This window comes from Hyperoodon ampullatus (genome assembly GCF_949752795.1).
Source record: "Hyperoodon ampullatus genome assembly, chromosome: 5".
Taxonomy (NCBI): Eukaryota; Metazoa; Chordata; class Mammalia; order Artiodactyla; family Ziphiidae; genus Hyperoodon; species Hyperoodon ampullatus.
The window spans coordinates 144817612-144830948 of record NC_136918.1 but is presented as its reverse complement, the minus strand read 5'-3'; the positions used below and the strand labels follow the sequence as shown (position 1 = coordinate 144830948).

The window sequence follows — 13337 nt, the reverse complement described above, 5'->3', positions numbered from 1 at the left end:
TGTGGCCAAGCAGGGGAGAGCCCTCACCAGGAACCACCCTGCCCACACCTTGACCCCCACTCCCAGCCTCCAGAACTGTGAGAAAGTGAATGTTCCATCTGTGGTGCCTTGTTCTGCAGCCCAAGCTGACTAAGACAGTGTGTTTTGCTTTTCTGTAATTCATCTTTGAGAAATTCTTTCAGAAAGGGTGCATGAGAAACACACTTTCCGGGTCCTTATGCTTCTAAAAGGTCTTTGTTTGGTGCTGCCACTTCAACAGTAGTTTGGCTGGATATGAGATTCTAGATAAAAAACCAAGGCCCCCACAGTGGCTGAGTGCCTGCAGGGTAGGGGGCCAGGGGGGAGGCGCAAGGGGCTGAGTCCCAAGGTGGGGGCCAGAGCCGGGGTCTAGGAAATGAGGAAGAGGTAGTTGTGTGTGTGTGTGTGTGTGTGTGTGTGTGTGTGTGTTGGGGGGTGTTGATTGGAGGAGAAATCATGAGTTTGGACTGGAGGGGCTGCAGGCTGTCCACAGGAGACCCCCTCAGGCCCCAGGAAGCTTGGCTGTGGGCTGGGTGAGGTCTTGGTGACCCAGACACAGCCCCTTGACCACTGCTTGTGTCTATAACTTTATTCGAGGGAAGCACAGAAGAGGCAGGCGAGGCTGGGGTAGGAAAGCGGATTTAATGTGGGGTTTTCACAACATTCCACGGCTCCTAATGGCCTATGAGTCGCTGTGCTGAACTGGGTGGCCCCTCAGTCCACACCTACCGCCCGCTCCTCCCGGGCTCTCAGGGTGGGGGAGGGGGCACCATGTGCAGGAGAGCCCCCGCCCGCACGGGGCGTCTGCGTCCTCCCCGCCTGGGTCCCGGGGCAGCACACAGGCAGAGACCTCTGCATCTCGGGAGGAGGCCGGAGCTTGCCTGCGCCTCCTGCCCTGCTAAGGGGCTCAGTCCTGACAGCCAAGGGAAATGGGTCCCACGGTGCCCTGCCCCAGGCCAGGCAAGGAGCTGAGTTAGGTCACGGTGGAGGCCCTCTCAGGGTGTGGGCCTGAGGAGGAGGCCGTAGGGGAACCCCGACTCTCCAGGAAGTGCCAGCCTTGGGTGGAGACACCTCTGCTCGTGGACATGCTGCTCACAGGATGTGGCCAGGAGGGTGTCCACTGGCCGCCAGCAGGCTCGGGACAAGCAGTGTTGGCTGGTGGGGTCCCCGTGGCCATCTCAACCCTGAGGCCCTGCCTCGTGGCCGGAACCCGCCTGCGCCCTGCTCAGCTCTCCTCCCAGGGCACCCCGAAGCCTCCCAGTTCAACAGCTGGGCATAAGGGGCTGATGATCCGAGGGGGCCGTGGATGGAGCAGCTCTGCCGGCCCCTGCAGAGCTGCCCGGGCTGCGTCCCCAGGTTAGTAGTAGGCCCCGAACAAGGCGGCCACCTTCTGGAGGATGGCCTTGTGGTTGGCGTACAGTGGGATGCGCTCGTCCACCACCTGCCACCGGATGGACACCCCCGCGTCGCAGGAGTATAGGTGCTGCAAGGACAGGGGTAGATCCTGACTCCCTCCTGAGCCGGCCCTGCCCCCACCCAGACACCCCGAGACTACAGACGTCAGGGGGTGACGGGGACCCCACGACCTGGCTCCCGGCCCTGCCACAGGCCTGGCCAATGGCCGCTTGCTTTATCCTTCTGCTGCACAGGCACGAATCAGAAAATGCCCACAAAGCCTTAAAAACCCTTGAAGGAGGAGAGAGAAGAGGTACAGCCTTGTTCTGGGGTTTTCTGTCCTGCAGACACAGCCTGAGTTTTGTTCCCTGGGACTTCGTGGTCCCAGTTCTGGATTAGGGATACGTAGGAATGATCTAAGTACAGGGGACGGCAACCCCACAAAAGTGCTGGAACCAGCCTCCCCTGGATGCGAGCCTGGAGGCCCCCAGGGTTCCTGGCCAGCCCCGACTGCGCCCCAGCCTCCTGCTGCTGCCCTCTGGCCTCTCCTGGATGCCCCCTTGGTACCCTCTGGGCACAGCTCTGACCCACGCAGCTCCCACTCTGGCCCCGGAAGCCCTCAGACCCCTCCCTGCAGGCCCCGAGGCTCTTCCGAGCACTGATGCCCCTGGCCCCGGAACCCCTCAGACCCCTCCCTGCAGGCCCCGGGGCTCTCCCGAGCACGGATGCCCCCGGTCCCCCCGGTCCTCAGAGCCGGAGGCCCAACAGGCCACCTACAGAGTTCAGCCTCTTCAGCTCCACGTCGCTCTGGTCTGGAAAGTGGACGCTCACGGCCACCGTCTCGATCCAGGCGTTGTCCGTGTTCCTTGGGTCATCCACGTACCCTTTGTACACCTGGGAGGCAGCACAGGTGTGAGCTGTTTTGCCTGATGGACCCCTGAGCCTCCCAGCTTTCTCCCAGAGGAAGGGGCCCCATGCTTCCTCTGCAACCAGTCTGGGTCTGGGATGCTCTGAGCACAGCTGTCCACTGCACCCAAGCCCCGCCTGGCTCTCCCCCACCCCGTCCATCTGCCCTCAACACCACCTTCAGCTTGACTGACACATCGTGGGGACCCACAGCCTCACTCATCTCCCTTCTGGTCTCTGGCCTGGTGCCCAGACCTGCCTCGACTGTCCTTGGGAGGATTAAAAAGGGCCAGTGGACCTCAAAACATTATGCAAAGTGAAAGAAGCCAGACACCAAAGGCTGCACGCTGTATGATTCCACCTATAATAAATGTCCAGAACAGGCAAATCCACAGAGACAGAAAGCAGCCTCGTGGGTGCCAGGGGCTGGGGGAGGGAAGGGAGTGACTGCCAATGGGTATGGGCTTCCTTTCGGGGTGATGGGATGTTCTGGAACTAGATAGAGGTGGTGACCACGGCACGCTGTCTGTGTACTAAATGCCACTGACCTGCTCACGTCAAAATGGTTCCTTTTATGTTGTTTGGATTTTACCTCAACAAATAAAGAAGTTTATTTTTACAAAGCAGAGAAAAGAGAGAGGGCAGTGCTCCCTGTGGGGCTGCAGGGGACAAGCCGTGTGAAACTGCTTGGTTTGTACGTCAAAACCATAAATATCAGCCATTGCCTATTTCATCCTGAGATGCCACAGAGACAGAACCAGCAACGACTCAGATGCCCACTTGGAGGACTATTTAAATAAATCATGGCACAAAATATTATGTGGTCCTGAAAAAGAGCGAGGTGGATTTGGAAATGTGTACCTAAAAGTATGGCCTTTGCAAATTAACTGAAAAGAGAGTTATGTCTTTGGGCCCAGCTGTGCTCAGGGCAAGAGGGAGTGTGGGCCGGACGCCAGGCGTGCCCCGGCCCCAGGGCGGCAGAGGCCGTGGCCCCCTGCCACTTGATCTCGGGAGGAGCAAACCCAGACAGACAGAGAAGGCGAGGTGCCCAGAGCCGCGGCCACGTGGGTCCCTCCAGGAGGCTCCCCAGCTCCATGCAGCCCACCCTGCAGCTGTCACAACCCGCACCTCGGGGCCCCAGACGCACAGGTGCAAGCAGAGCAGAAAGATCACCTCACCTCCATGCCCTGCGTCAGCAGGTTCTCGAAGGAAGGCCAGAACTCTCTCCGGAGGACCTGCTTCAGCTTCCGGGGCAGTGTCTCTCCTGGTTCCCGGGAGCCCTGAGCAGAGAGGGAGCAAGGGGTGGGTCAGCACGGCTGTCTGGGGACCTGCTTCCTCTGGCCACCTGCCCAGCATGGGCAGCAGGCCAGCCCCCTGGAGCCACAGGCGGACGAGTGTCTGACAGCAGCTGCCTCGGGGCTGGAGTGACGTTGCCCAGAGCCTAGAGTCCACGTCAGCCCGCGGGGCAGGAGGGTGGCACAGCCTTTGAGGCGTGCAGGGCACTGTAGGGGAGCCAGCCCCCTGACCTCCACCACCCTGAGCGCCAGCCGGGCTGTGTCTTGTCTGTGTGCATCCCTGTCCCCGTCTCCAGCCTGTGCTCTGGCACACCAGGCTCCTGGCCACTCCCGACGCCCCACACACGGGCCTGCACCCGCACTCCCCTCCCCATCCATCTAGGGGACCCTCTCAGTCCACATCACGTCCATCCACATAGGCCCTGGAGACGCCCTAGCCCCTGGCTGGCTGCAGTGGCAGGGACCATCAGATGCCCCTCAGTACCTCTCTCGGGGACACAGGGACACAGCTCAGAAGACGCCCATCGGCAGGAGAGACTGAAGTGCCAGAGAGGGAGGCTGAATGGTGCCGGGGAACCCGCGGGAGGAGAGGGCCGGGCCTGGGCTCAGAGCCGCGCTCCCTCAGCTAGAGGGCACAGGGGCTATGGCTGCAAGAACGGGAGCCGCCCAGGGCCCTGGAATCCTGGTTGGGGTCTGAAGACTCTCAGTGGCACCTCTGCCCCACACACACCCACTAACTTTCTGTCACAGCAGAGCAGCTGCTGGGCCACCGGGTGGGTGGTGGGGAAACCCAACGGCCTCTTGCTGAGCTGGGCGAATCACAGACGCCTGGGTACAGGCTCAGAGGAGGGGACCCCGGACAGAGCTGCACCCAGAGACCAGCCGGGGGCCTGGGGGGCGACACGGTCCTCCTGCCAGGGTCAGCCTACTCCAACCCCAGAGCAGTGACAGGGTTGTGGGGGGCAGAGGGCAGATTGACGGGTCAGAATCTGAGCGGTTGGGCCCGCTTGGATAGGACAGGCCCAGGGCCTTCCACACCCCAATTCTATCACCACAAGGACTCTGGGGTGCGCGCCAGCCTTCGGTCCTGCAAGGAGCTGCCGCCCTTGAGCTGAGGGCCTGTGCACCCCCGTCCCCAGCCCCAGGCTCAGCTCAGGCCCCAGGGCTAGGGGCAGGTGCATGCCTGAGACACCCACCTGGGAGCCGCGTCTGACCCCCACCCCTGAGCTCTGCAGGGAGACCCAGTCTAGCCTCCGAGGCAGCCCCAGCCCGGAGCCTGGTGCCCCCCTGGATGCAGTACATGCTCAATTAGCGCTTACACTCTGAAGAGCACCTGAACCCCTTTTCACAACCGCAAAACAAGGTACTAGGAGGGAGAATTCCCTCTAAAAGGCCAGGACTGGCCTTTGTCATTCAGAACCAAGGACAGAGTCTGAGCTGTCCAGGGCAGCGACCACAGGTGGGTGGTGTTCCTTCGGCGGGTGGGACAAAGGCACGCAGGGCCCCGGGCCGGCGGGCGCGGGCTCACCCCGGGCAGCACCCAGTGCTCGGAGAGGCAGCGCTTCACCACCAGCACCTCCAGCACCTTCTTTATGCCCTTCCGGCAGATGGCGCCGTCCTGGTTCCGCCTCCAGCTGCAGGAGGGATGGTCCGAGGTCAATCCCTCCCCCGCTGCGGGGGAGGCCAAGGCACCCCCCCCCACTCCTGAGTGCCTGCTCCAGGGGCACAGAGATAGTAACCATCGCTCCCATAACTGCTGGTCTGACTAGAACGGGTAGGCCTTTGGGGAGAAGATTTTTCTATCAAAAGCCTTAAAGAAGCATGTGCCCTGGACCTGGCCCTTCCACCTCTGACTCTTTGGAAATGACGGGTAGATTGATATGGATTTTCACTTTGTCTGCGTAGTGAGCCCTGGCCCTGGCTTTGTCCCTCCCCCAAGGGGCCTCTGAGGGAGGGGGACCCACAGGGGAGGGAGGGCAGCCTGGGGGCATAGACGCTCCTGCCCTGTGTTTTGGGGCACGCCCGCGCTTATCCAGGCCACTACGGGGTAGGGCGCGTGGCGCACGCTGTGTGCTCATCGGGGCTACTCACCGGGTGATCACGGGCTGCAGTGTGTGGTTGGGGCCAAAGCAGCTGAGGTCCCCGCGCCCGCGCAGCCCTGTGCGGCCCATGGGGTTCCTGGGCGGACAGGGGTCTGCTCAGCCTGCTGCCTGCAGCTGGAGAGCCAGGCCGGGGCAGCAAGCGGGGCCTCTGATGGGGCACATGCCAGTTCCGCCCATACCTGCCCTGACCCAGGATGGACGGGAGCAGGAAGGAGGCCACCGTATGGAGCCCTGACGCGGACCCCCGAGGCCCATGGGCCCCTTGACCGGTATGGCCGACTCCGCATCACCCACTGGGGCTGTCCACCCCGAATCCTGTCCCTGGGGGACTCCAAGGCTTCAGGTCACCTTGGCGTGATTTGGAAAGGAAAGGGGTCTCCTTGGGAGCAGAAGCCCAGCCCCACTGCAGACCCCCCCAGAGAGCGCCTGACCGACCATCGTGCTGCGTCCGAGGGCCTCGGCCGGCCTGTGACCTGGCACCCGACGGTCCCCCTGCCCCGCCGTGACACTCTGTCCTGCTCTCGTCCTGAGCACCACGTCCCCCTAGTGCCCTCCCCTGTCGGGGCTGGAGACGCTCCTGGTCACGTCTGTTCTCCTGCCCCACCCGTCTCCCAGCACCTCCTTCCACAGCCTGTGCTCCCTGTTCCAGAACCCTCCCCAGAGGCCCAGCACACACCTCCTCCCCCGGTGCCCTCACCGACCGCCCGCCCCGTGGAGCCCCCGTCCTGGCCGTCCGCGGTCCCTCTGCAGGTGCTGACTGCTCCTTCCTCGGCCTCCGCCCTGCGGTGCTGCTTCCCCAGCAAACCCCAGCAGAGGAGGCCCTCGGACCCCCAAACCCCAGGCTGGCACACAGTAGGCGTCCGCTAAGTGCCTGCTGGGCCTGACGCCATGGGTCACCTGACATCTTTATGTTGATTCTTCACCTGTACAGTGGGGCTCAGTGCCCGTCCCTACAGAGCTCAGACCTGGAAACACCTCTGTCCCCTACACGTAACCCCAGGGGCCCTTTAACAGCTCCCCCTGCTTCATTCTCACGATCGGTGCAGCTGGCAGCCAGACGGTCCACGTTTTACCCCATTTCCACACCACAGGAACGGAAGCCGTAAAGGTGACATCGGGGGACGAGGGCGCAGCGCCCAGGCCAGCGGGGCCAGCCCACGAAGGAAACGCCTTATCTGGATGTTTCTTTTCTTCCGTACTTTGTTTTTATCAGAAAAACGCCCACTTTGCCGGAGAGGAAACCTGACCCCAGAAGGAAACCCCAGAGGCCGCGGAGGAGGGCCGGGCTGCACTCACAGAGGGAGCCCGTCCTGCACAGCGTAGACCCCGTGGAAGCTGCGCCGGTCCAGGCATCCATCCACCGCGTTGTAGCTGATCCTGGACAGAGGCTCCAGGGCGCTGGGAGCGAGAGGAGAGGTCGCGTCCCCGACAAAGACGGCGGGATGCAGAGCGGCTGCGGTGACCCCTTAGGGGGTCCACCACGAGAGCCCCTCCCCGGCCGCAGCCCTCCCAGCATGGCCCCAGCCCCCAGGGAGGATGGGCCACCCGTCCAGGCGGGAAGCAGGGCACTCACTCCCCCACAGGGTCCACCAGGTCCTTGTTCTTCCTGTCGGCCGTGTAGAAGGGCGGGTTGTAGATAAGGAACTCCGTCTGCACGACACGGGGGCTCCCCTCAGTCGGTCACCACCCCAGGTCAGCTGGCACCCAGGACAGCTGACCTCAGAGCCCAAGACCCTGGGACGGCCCAAAGGGCCTGGGAGCCCGAGCTCAGCAGACCTGAGGACACACACAGCCGGCCCAGCCCCCAGGATGGGGCATGAGGGGCTAGGCTGGGCTCTAGAGGAGAGAAGGGGTCCCACTGGCAGAGACTGGGGAAGAGTAACAGCCTGGAATGTTCCAAGAAAAACCAGAGAGAAGACCAGGGGGGCACCCACATGCCTCAACCATCTCTCCCTCTCTCTCTCCACCTCCGGCCTCCCCGGCACTCAGAAACAGGGCAGGGACCGTTCACTAGGGACAGGGGGTCGGACAAGCAGGGCAGTCGGCTGTGTGTGGATGGAGGCCCACCAGCGTCCTGGCTCAAACCCCAGCTCCACCCCCTCTGGCCACATGGACCGCGTGCCTTCGTTTTCTCATCTGTTGTCATGTCCCTGTGAGGCCGCAGCGGGCTCATCCAGCCCAGGGGGCTGGACTGCTCCCCCCTCAGGACACCGTGGCAGAACAGGCACTCACCTCCCAGGGGACCTTCTCATTGGGCACTGGGAAACGCTGGACGGGGCAGTTGGGGTAGAGGAGGTGCCGGGCATCCACGTGGTAGGCATCGCCCGGGTCCTCCACTTTCAGCCCGCCGTCCAGCTCAGGGTCCCGCCCCACCGAGGCCTTCTGGGGTGCTGGGAATGGGAACAGCCCCACAGAGCTGTGGGCAAAGCTGGGCCCGGACTCGGGTGCCAGGCGCACAGGACAGGGCCACCCTCTATGGTCCTTTCCCCCAAACTTCTGGGCTGCCTCTTCCTCCCCAAGCCCGGATTGAATGCCAGCCCCAAAGACAGTACCCTCCCCAGGGCCCCCAGCACTGCAGCCCAGGAGGACAGCGACCTGGGGTCAGGCAACCACCACCTTGGACAGCTCCCAGCAGGGCTCTCAGTAATTAGCTGGACACACAGGCCCTTACAGAAGCTTGTCCAGCTGAGGAGAGCACACTGCTCCTTCGGGGCCAGCAACACCCCAGGAGGGTTACTCATGCCCATTTCTTGGCCGACTGCAAAGTTAGGAACAAAGACTTGCTTTCTGTCACCCAGTCGACGTGACTGGGTCTCGGGTATCTGCTGGAGCTGCCCCCACTTTGTAGCTTGATGCACAGGAGGAGGATGGGGCTGTGGGCCAGGCGACCTCTGGAAGTCCCCAGCGTGGTCAAGTGGGGGACTTGGCCACACTCTGCACATATATCTGTGGGGTGGGCCATGCTCCCCGAGGCACTGGGCCTGCTGCCTCTCCTCCCCACGGACCCCCGGACGCAAAAGAGCACAGGTGGTAGAGGCCAGCAGCTGGTACAGCCCTCCACTCACCCAGGGTGGGGATGCCCTCCTCCGAGCCAAAGCCGCTGTCCCTCAGGGCTTTCACGATCCAGTGCAGTGCTCTGGCCGTCTGGGCCACCTGGAAGGCACGTTCAAAACAAGATTTGGTCAACACCTGCCCCCACACGAAATGCCCAGCTCCCACCCACCCTGTTCCTGTGTCGCAAGGCACAGGCCTTGGGGCCAGAGCACCCAGAGTGAGGAGAGGAACCCAGGGCAGGCCCACGGGGTTGGGGGGCACAGGGTCAAGGCACAGCAGGAGAGGCACGGAGGGGCGGGGACCTGGCCTCTGCCTGGTCCACCCCTCCTCGTCCTGGAGTCCCAAGGCCTCCCTGACCGAAGCCCCTGCATCCACCTCCTTCACTGTGCCTACTGAACTACATTGTGACAATGAACCTTTATGTCTGTGCCTCCCCCTGACTGGGATTCCTCAAGGATGAGATAATGCCTGCCACCCCAACATTCTCAAGGCCAGCTCTGTACAGGCACGGAGGAGGCGCACAGGAAACGTGGGATGGATGGATGGATGGATGGATGGATGGATGACTGAGTGGACTGGATGCATGAATGGATGGATGAATAGATGGATGGATGAATGACTGGAAGGATGGATGGATGGATGAGTGAATGGATGGATGGATGGATGGATAGATGGAAGGACAGATGAGTGGATGATGGATGGATGGATTGATGGATGGATGGATGGATGGACAGATGAGTGGGTGGATGGATGGATGGGCGGGCAGATGGATGGATGGAAGAATGGATGGATGGATGGATAGATGGATGGATGATGGATAGATGGACAGATGGATGGATGGATGGATGGATAGATGGATGGATGAACTAATACACATTACTGTCCCTCAGCATCACTCATGCACCCGAGCCCAGCTGGCCTATGAGGCAATGACTCTTGGATGTGAGGCCACTCAGGGCTGCCCAGCTGATGGGGGGGCTGTCAGTGGACATTGAGGGGGAGGGGCAGGGGGAGGCTGCTCTCCTGTTGCCTACTGGCCACCGCTCTCTCATCTGGAGCTGCTCTGAGACATCCACATGCTGCTTTCTGATGTTGCCCCTCAGTCCAGTTGTCCACACGGACATCCATACGCATCCTTGCTGGCCCCGTGGCCTCCCTCCCTCCCAGCATAGCTGGCAGCCTGAGAAAGCAGCCAAGGGCTGTTAGTAATTTCCACGGCCCCCTCCCAGGTTCCAGATGCAGAGTCTGGAGACAGTGCCTGTCTCAGGAGACAGTTCCAAGGAGGCCAGGGGAAGGTCAAGAGTTTGTTCCCTCAGACCAGCCCGTGATGTGGCCGCCACACAGTGCGGTGTGGCAGAGCTCAGGCAGGGGAGCGTTTGGTGGAATTCTCTGGAGGACGGAGAAGGTGCCCCTGCCAGTTGGGAGCAATGGCCCCGATGTCACCGCCCCCTTCTCCTGGTTGGTTTCCCAGTATGCGCACTCTCAAAGCCACCACACCACAGAGCGACCTTCCCGTCCATCGGAGCCGTGCCCAGAAACACAGGTCCCAGCCCAGAACCCACCTGCTCCTCTAGGGAGGCCAGTCTCTGCTCCATGGAGCTCGACTGCTTCAGATGTGCCATTTCCAGCAGGTCCACCATGGTGTCCACCCTGCAAGAGGACACAGCTGAGCCCTGCAGGCCAGCCAGGGGCGGGATGTGAAGGAAGCCTGGTGCCTCTTTGCAGGTGGGTGGCCTATCAGATCCAGCAGCCCAGGCTCTGGTGGCCTTAATTTCACGCATCTTCCTCTTAATTTGAAGGTATTTGTACCATACGTTTCCGTATAGAATGAGCACCGCCTAGTGGCCCAAGGGGACGATCTCTCAGCCAACGGATGCCCCCGGCTCACAGGGCTGCCCCAACAGCCTCGGGCTTTGGTGGGGGGCACGGCTGGAAGAGAGGCGCAGGTGTGCAGACGCGCACACGCCTGGCTCCTTGCCTCGATTTGCCACGAGTACCACAGCCAAGTCACAATGGGGAAAGCTACCGTTGGGCGCCACTGGGGACTTTGGAAGGAGGAGGACGCAGCACCATTGTCTGGGGAATGTTTCTTTGGTTTCTGTCTTCTTTTGCTACAACATAGGAATTGCACCCAATGCGGCCTCTGTTTTTATACGAAAAATACTTCCAGACGCTCTCGTCTTTTGCGTGTGGGGTTCCTGAGCTCTATTCCCCCCCACCGGCGCCACGTGTGCTGTGTGACAAAGAGGAAACGTGTCAGGAGCCCCGAGGGGACCGCCCTGGTCCCGTACTTGTCGCTGATGTCCTGGATCTTCTGCTCTGGCCTCTGCTTCTGCTGGATCTGCTGGTCCTGCAGGTAGTTCTCCTTCAGGTAGATCTCCCAGGACAGGAGGGCCGCCTCCTCGTTCTTCTCTAGCTTGTTCTCTGTCGGGGGAGGGGAGCCTCTGACCCACTGGGGACCCCCCAGGGAGGGGCTGGGACCCTGAGGGGCCGGAGGAGCCAGTCTGCACCCGCCCCCAGTGGGCTGGTGGGAAGTCTGTGGCCTGAGCAGTCTGCACGCCCACCGAGCTTCCAGAGCTCTCCAAGGAGCTGCGGCCCCCACTCCACCCCGTCTGCGCCCCAGACGCAGCTCTGGGATGAGGGGCCGGCAGCTTACTGAGCTGCTTGTGTCGCTTGGTGGGGACCTTCAGGATGACCCTCTTGATGAAGAGATGCAGGTGGTTGAGGAGGATGAAGGGGGGCGGTGCGGGGGGCCTGCCCTGGTACTCCTCGATCAGGTCATGGCGCTGGAACTTCCAGATCTGGTCCGTGCGCTCCTGGACCTGCTGGAACGTGTAGCTGCAGGGGGCAGGGAGCACTGGTTACAGGGGAACACGGGCCACCCAAACACAGCTACCAAAACACCCGTGTCACTGCCCGGCGTGTCTGCCATGACGGCCCATAAAGAGCATACACACCACCCAGGGGGGCAACTCCAGATGCAGGAAAAGGCAGCTGAACTGCCAGCCTCAGAATTCTGAGCTTCCTGGGAGCCAAGGGGAGAAGGAAGAAAGAAGACCTAGATTTTAGGTTCTACAAACCTCGCTAGAGGGTAAAACAGAGCTGCATGTGTTGGGAGATGGACAGTGTCCTGCACTGGACTCTAAGAGGGGCTCGTCCCTTGAATCTGACAAACAGAAGGGACGGTGCCCTCAACAGGCCGACACGTTTATTCTCTGCAACATGTGTGTCTTGCGGATGGACTTCAACTGACCCGAATCCTTGCCAGAGAGAGGCCCTTGGAAGGAGGGAGGGAGGCCAGGCAGGGCCAAGATGCAGCCCCTGCCGCCGGCCTTCTGGCCTCTCTGTCTCTATCACAGCCCAGCACAGGTCAGGGTCTCCCACTGTTCAGAACACGTGGTAAATCAGAAAGTGGTGACCTCATCACACTAGCTGATGAAAGGGAAGAGAAACGGTGCCCAAACCAGGAATTCAGGGATTTTCACCAGGGTCACCAAGGGTCCCAGGGGCCCTTCTGCAGAGGCCGGGAGGGGCGCTGAGGGGTTGGCGATGCCCTGAGCCATGGAAAACAAATACAGGTCATCCTGCATCGTCCGATTTTCAATAAGTGTGACACGCACCTCCACATCCAGAGCCGGCCTCAGCCAGGTCGCCGCCCCGCAGCCCCTCCCTCCAGGGTGGGAGGAGCAAGACGTCCATGTGCCCCAGCCCGCAGCCTCCAGGCACATGGTCCGTGCGCTGGTCCCGCAGCAGCAGTGCCTTGGATGGACTCAGCGGTGACCAGAGAGTGTGGCCGCACATGGTCAACCTGGGCTGAGCCAGGTCCCGGGTCCCGGGCTCCGCCCCGTCCGTACCCCACGGGGATGGGGGGAGGGCAAGGGGTGTGTACCCGGCCAGGCCGGCGCAGGGCACTCACTTGAACATGGCGATGAGCAGGTTGAGCAGCAAGATGTTGGTGAAGAGCAGGTAGAGGCAGAGCAGGATGACCGTCAGCCACTCGGGGAAGGCGGGCTCCCGCCGCGCCGCGTCGACCTCGGGGCACTTGGGCTTGTAGGGGTCGGTGCCGTTGGGGCTGCACTGGTCCAGGTTGAAGTTCACGCCTGCATCGGGAGGGAGGGGGCAGGTGAACCAGGAAAGCCAAGTGGAAGCACAAGGGTCCTTGGGCGATGACCCCGCAGACCTGGACACCCACACATCTGGGTGACCTCAGCTGTCGGCTCAGGCGTGAGGGCGGCCCAAAGAGGGGCATCCATCTACACCCAAGCATCCTCGTGAGCAGGAAGTGCGGCTGCCAAGGGAAGCCCAGGAGCCAGACCTGTACTCCAGGTGGGCACGTGCCCCTGTCCAGATCCAAACATCCCACCAGGGCGATTTCTGGGCCCCAGGCGGGGGCAGCACCAGGAGGGGCTGTGTCATCATAAGACACAGGTCCCAACCCTGGGGAGCAAAATGCATTGGGAAAGAATTCAAAGAGAAAATTAACAGCCATCAAAAAGAGAAGGGAGACACGAGAAAGGAAAAACGCTACAGAGGCAGCATTCCTATATGTGGAACGAGTTATTACAAA

The 13337-nt window shown here is 61.7% G+C and overlaps 1 protein-coding gene across 1 annotated transcript in view; it reads right to left on the bottom strand.

Annotated features, from left to right (window-relative positions):
- Positions 1-1375: 1375 nt before the first annotated feature.
- Positions 1376-13337, bottom strand: part of TRPM2 (transient receptor potential cation channel subfamily M member 2) — a gene marked incomplete at both ends in the record, with an annotated part of 42927 nt that continues 30965 nt past the window's right edge. The window contains 13 exons of the mRNA XM_079704754.1: positions 1376-1501; positions 2191-2307; positions 3498-3599; positions 5143-5248; positions 5706-5792; positions 7013-7114; positions 7290-7366; positions 7949-8106; positions 8782-8869; positions 10333-10420; positions 11062-11194; positions 11427-11608; positions 12687-12870. Coding sequence (XP_079560880.1) covers positions 1376-1501; positions 2191-2307; positions 3498-3599; positions 5143-5248; positions 5706-5792; positions 7013-7114; positions 7290-7366; positions 7949-8106; positions 8782-8869; positions 10333-10420; positions 11062-11194; positions 11427-11608; positions 12687-12870 — 1550 coding nt within the window. The remainder of the gene's footprint in view (positions 1502-2190; positions 2308-3497; positions 3600-5142; positions 5249-5705; positions 5793-7012; positions 7115-7289; positions 7367-7948; positions 8107-8781; positions 8870-10332; positions 10421-11061; positions 11195-11426; positions 11609-12686; positions 12871-13337) is intronic.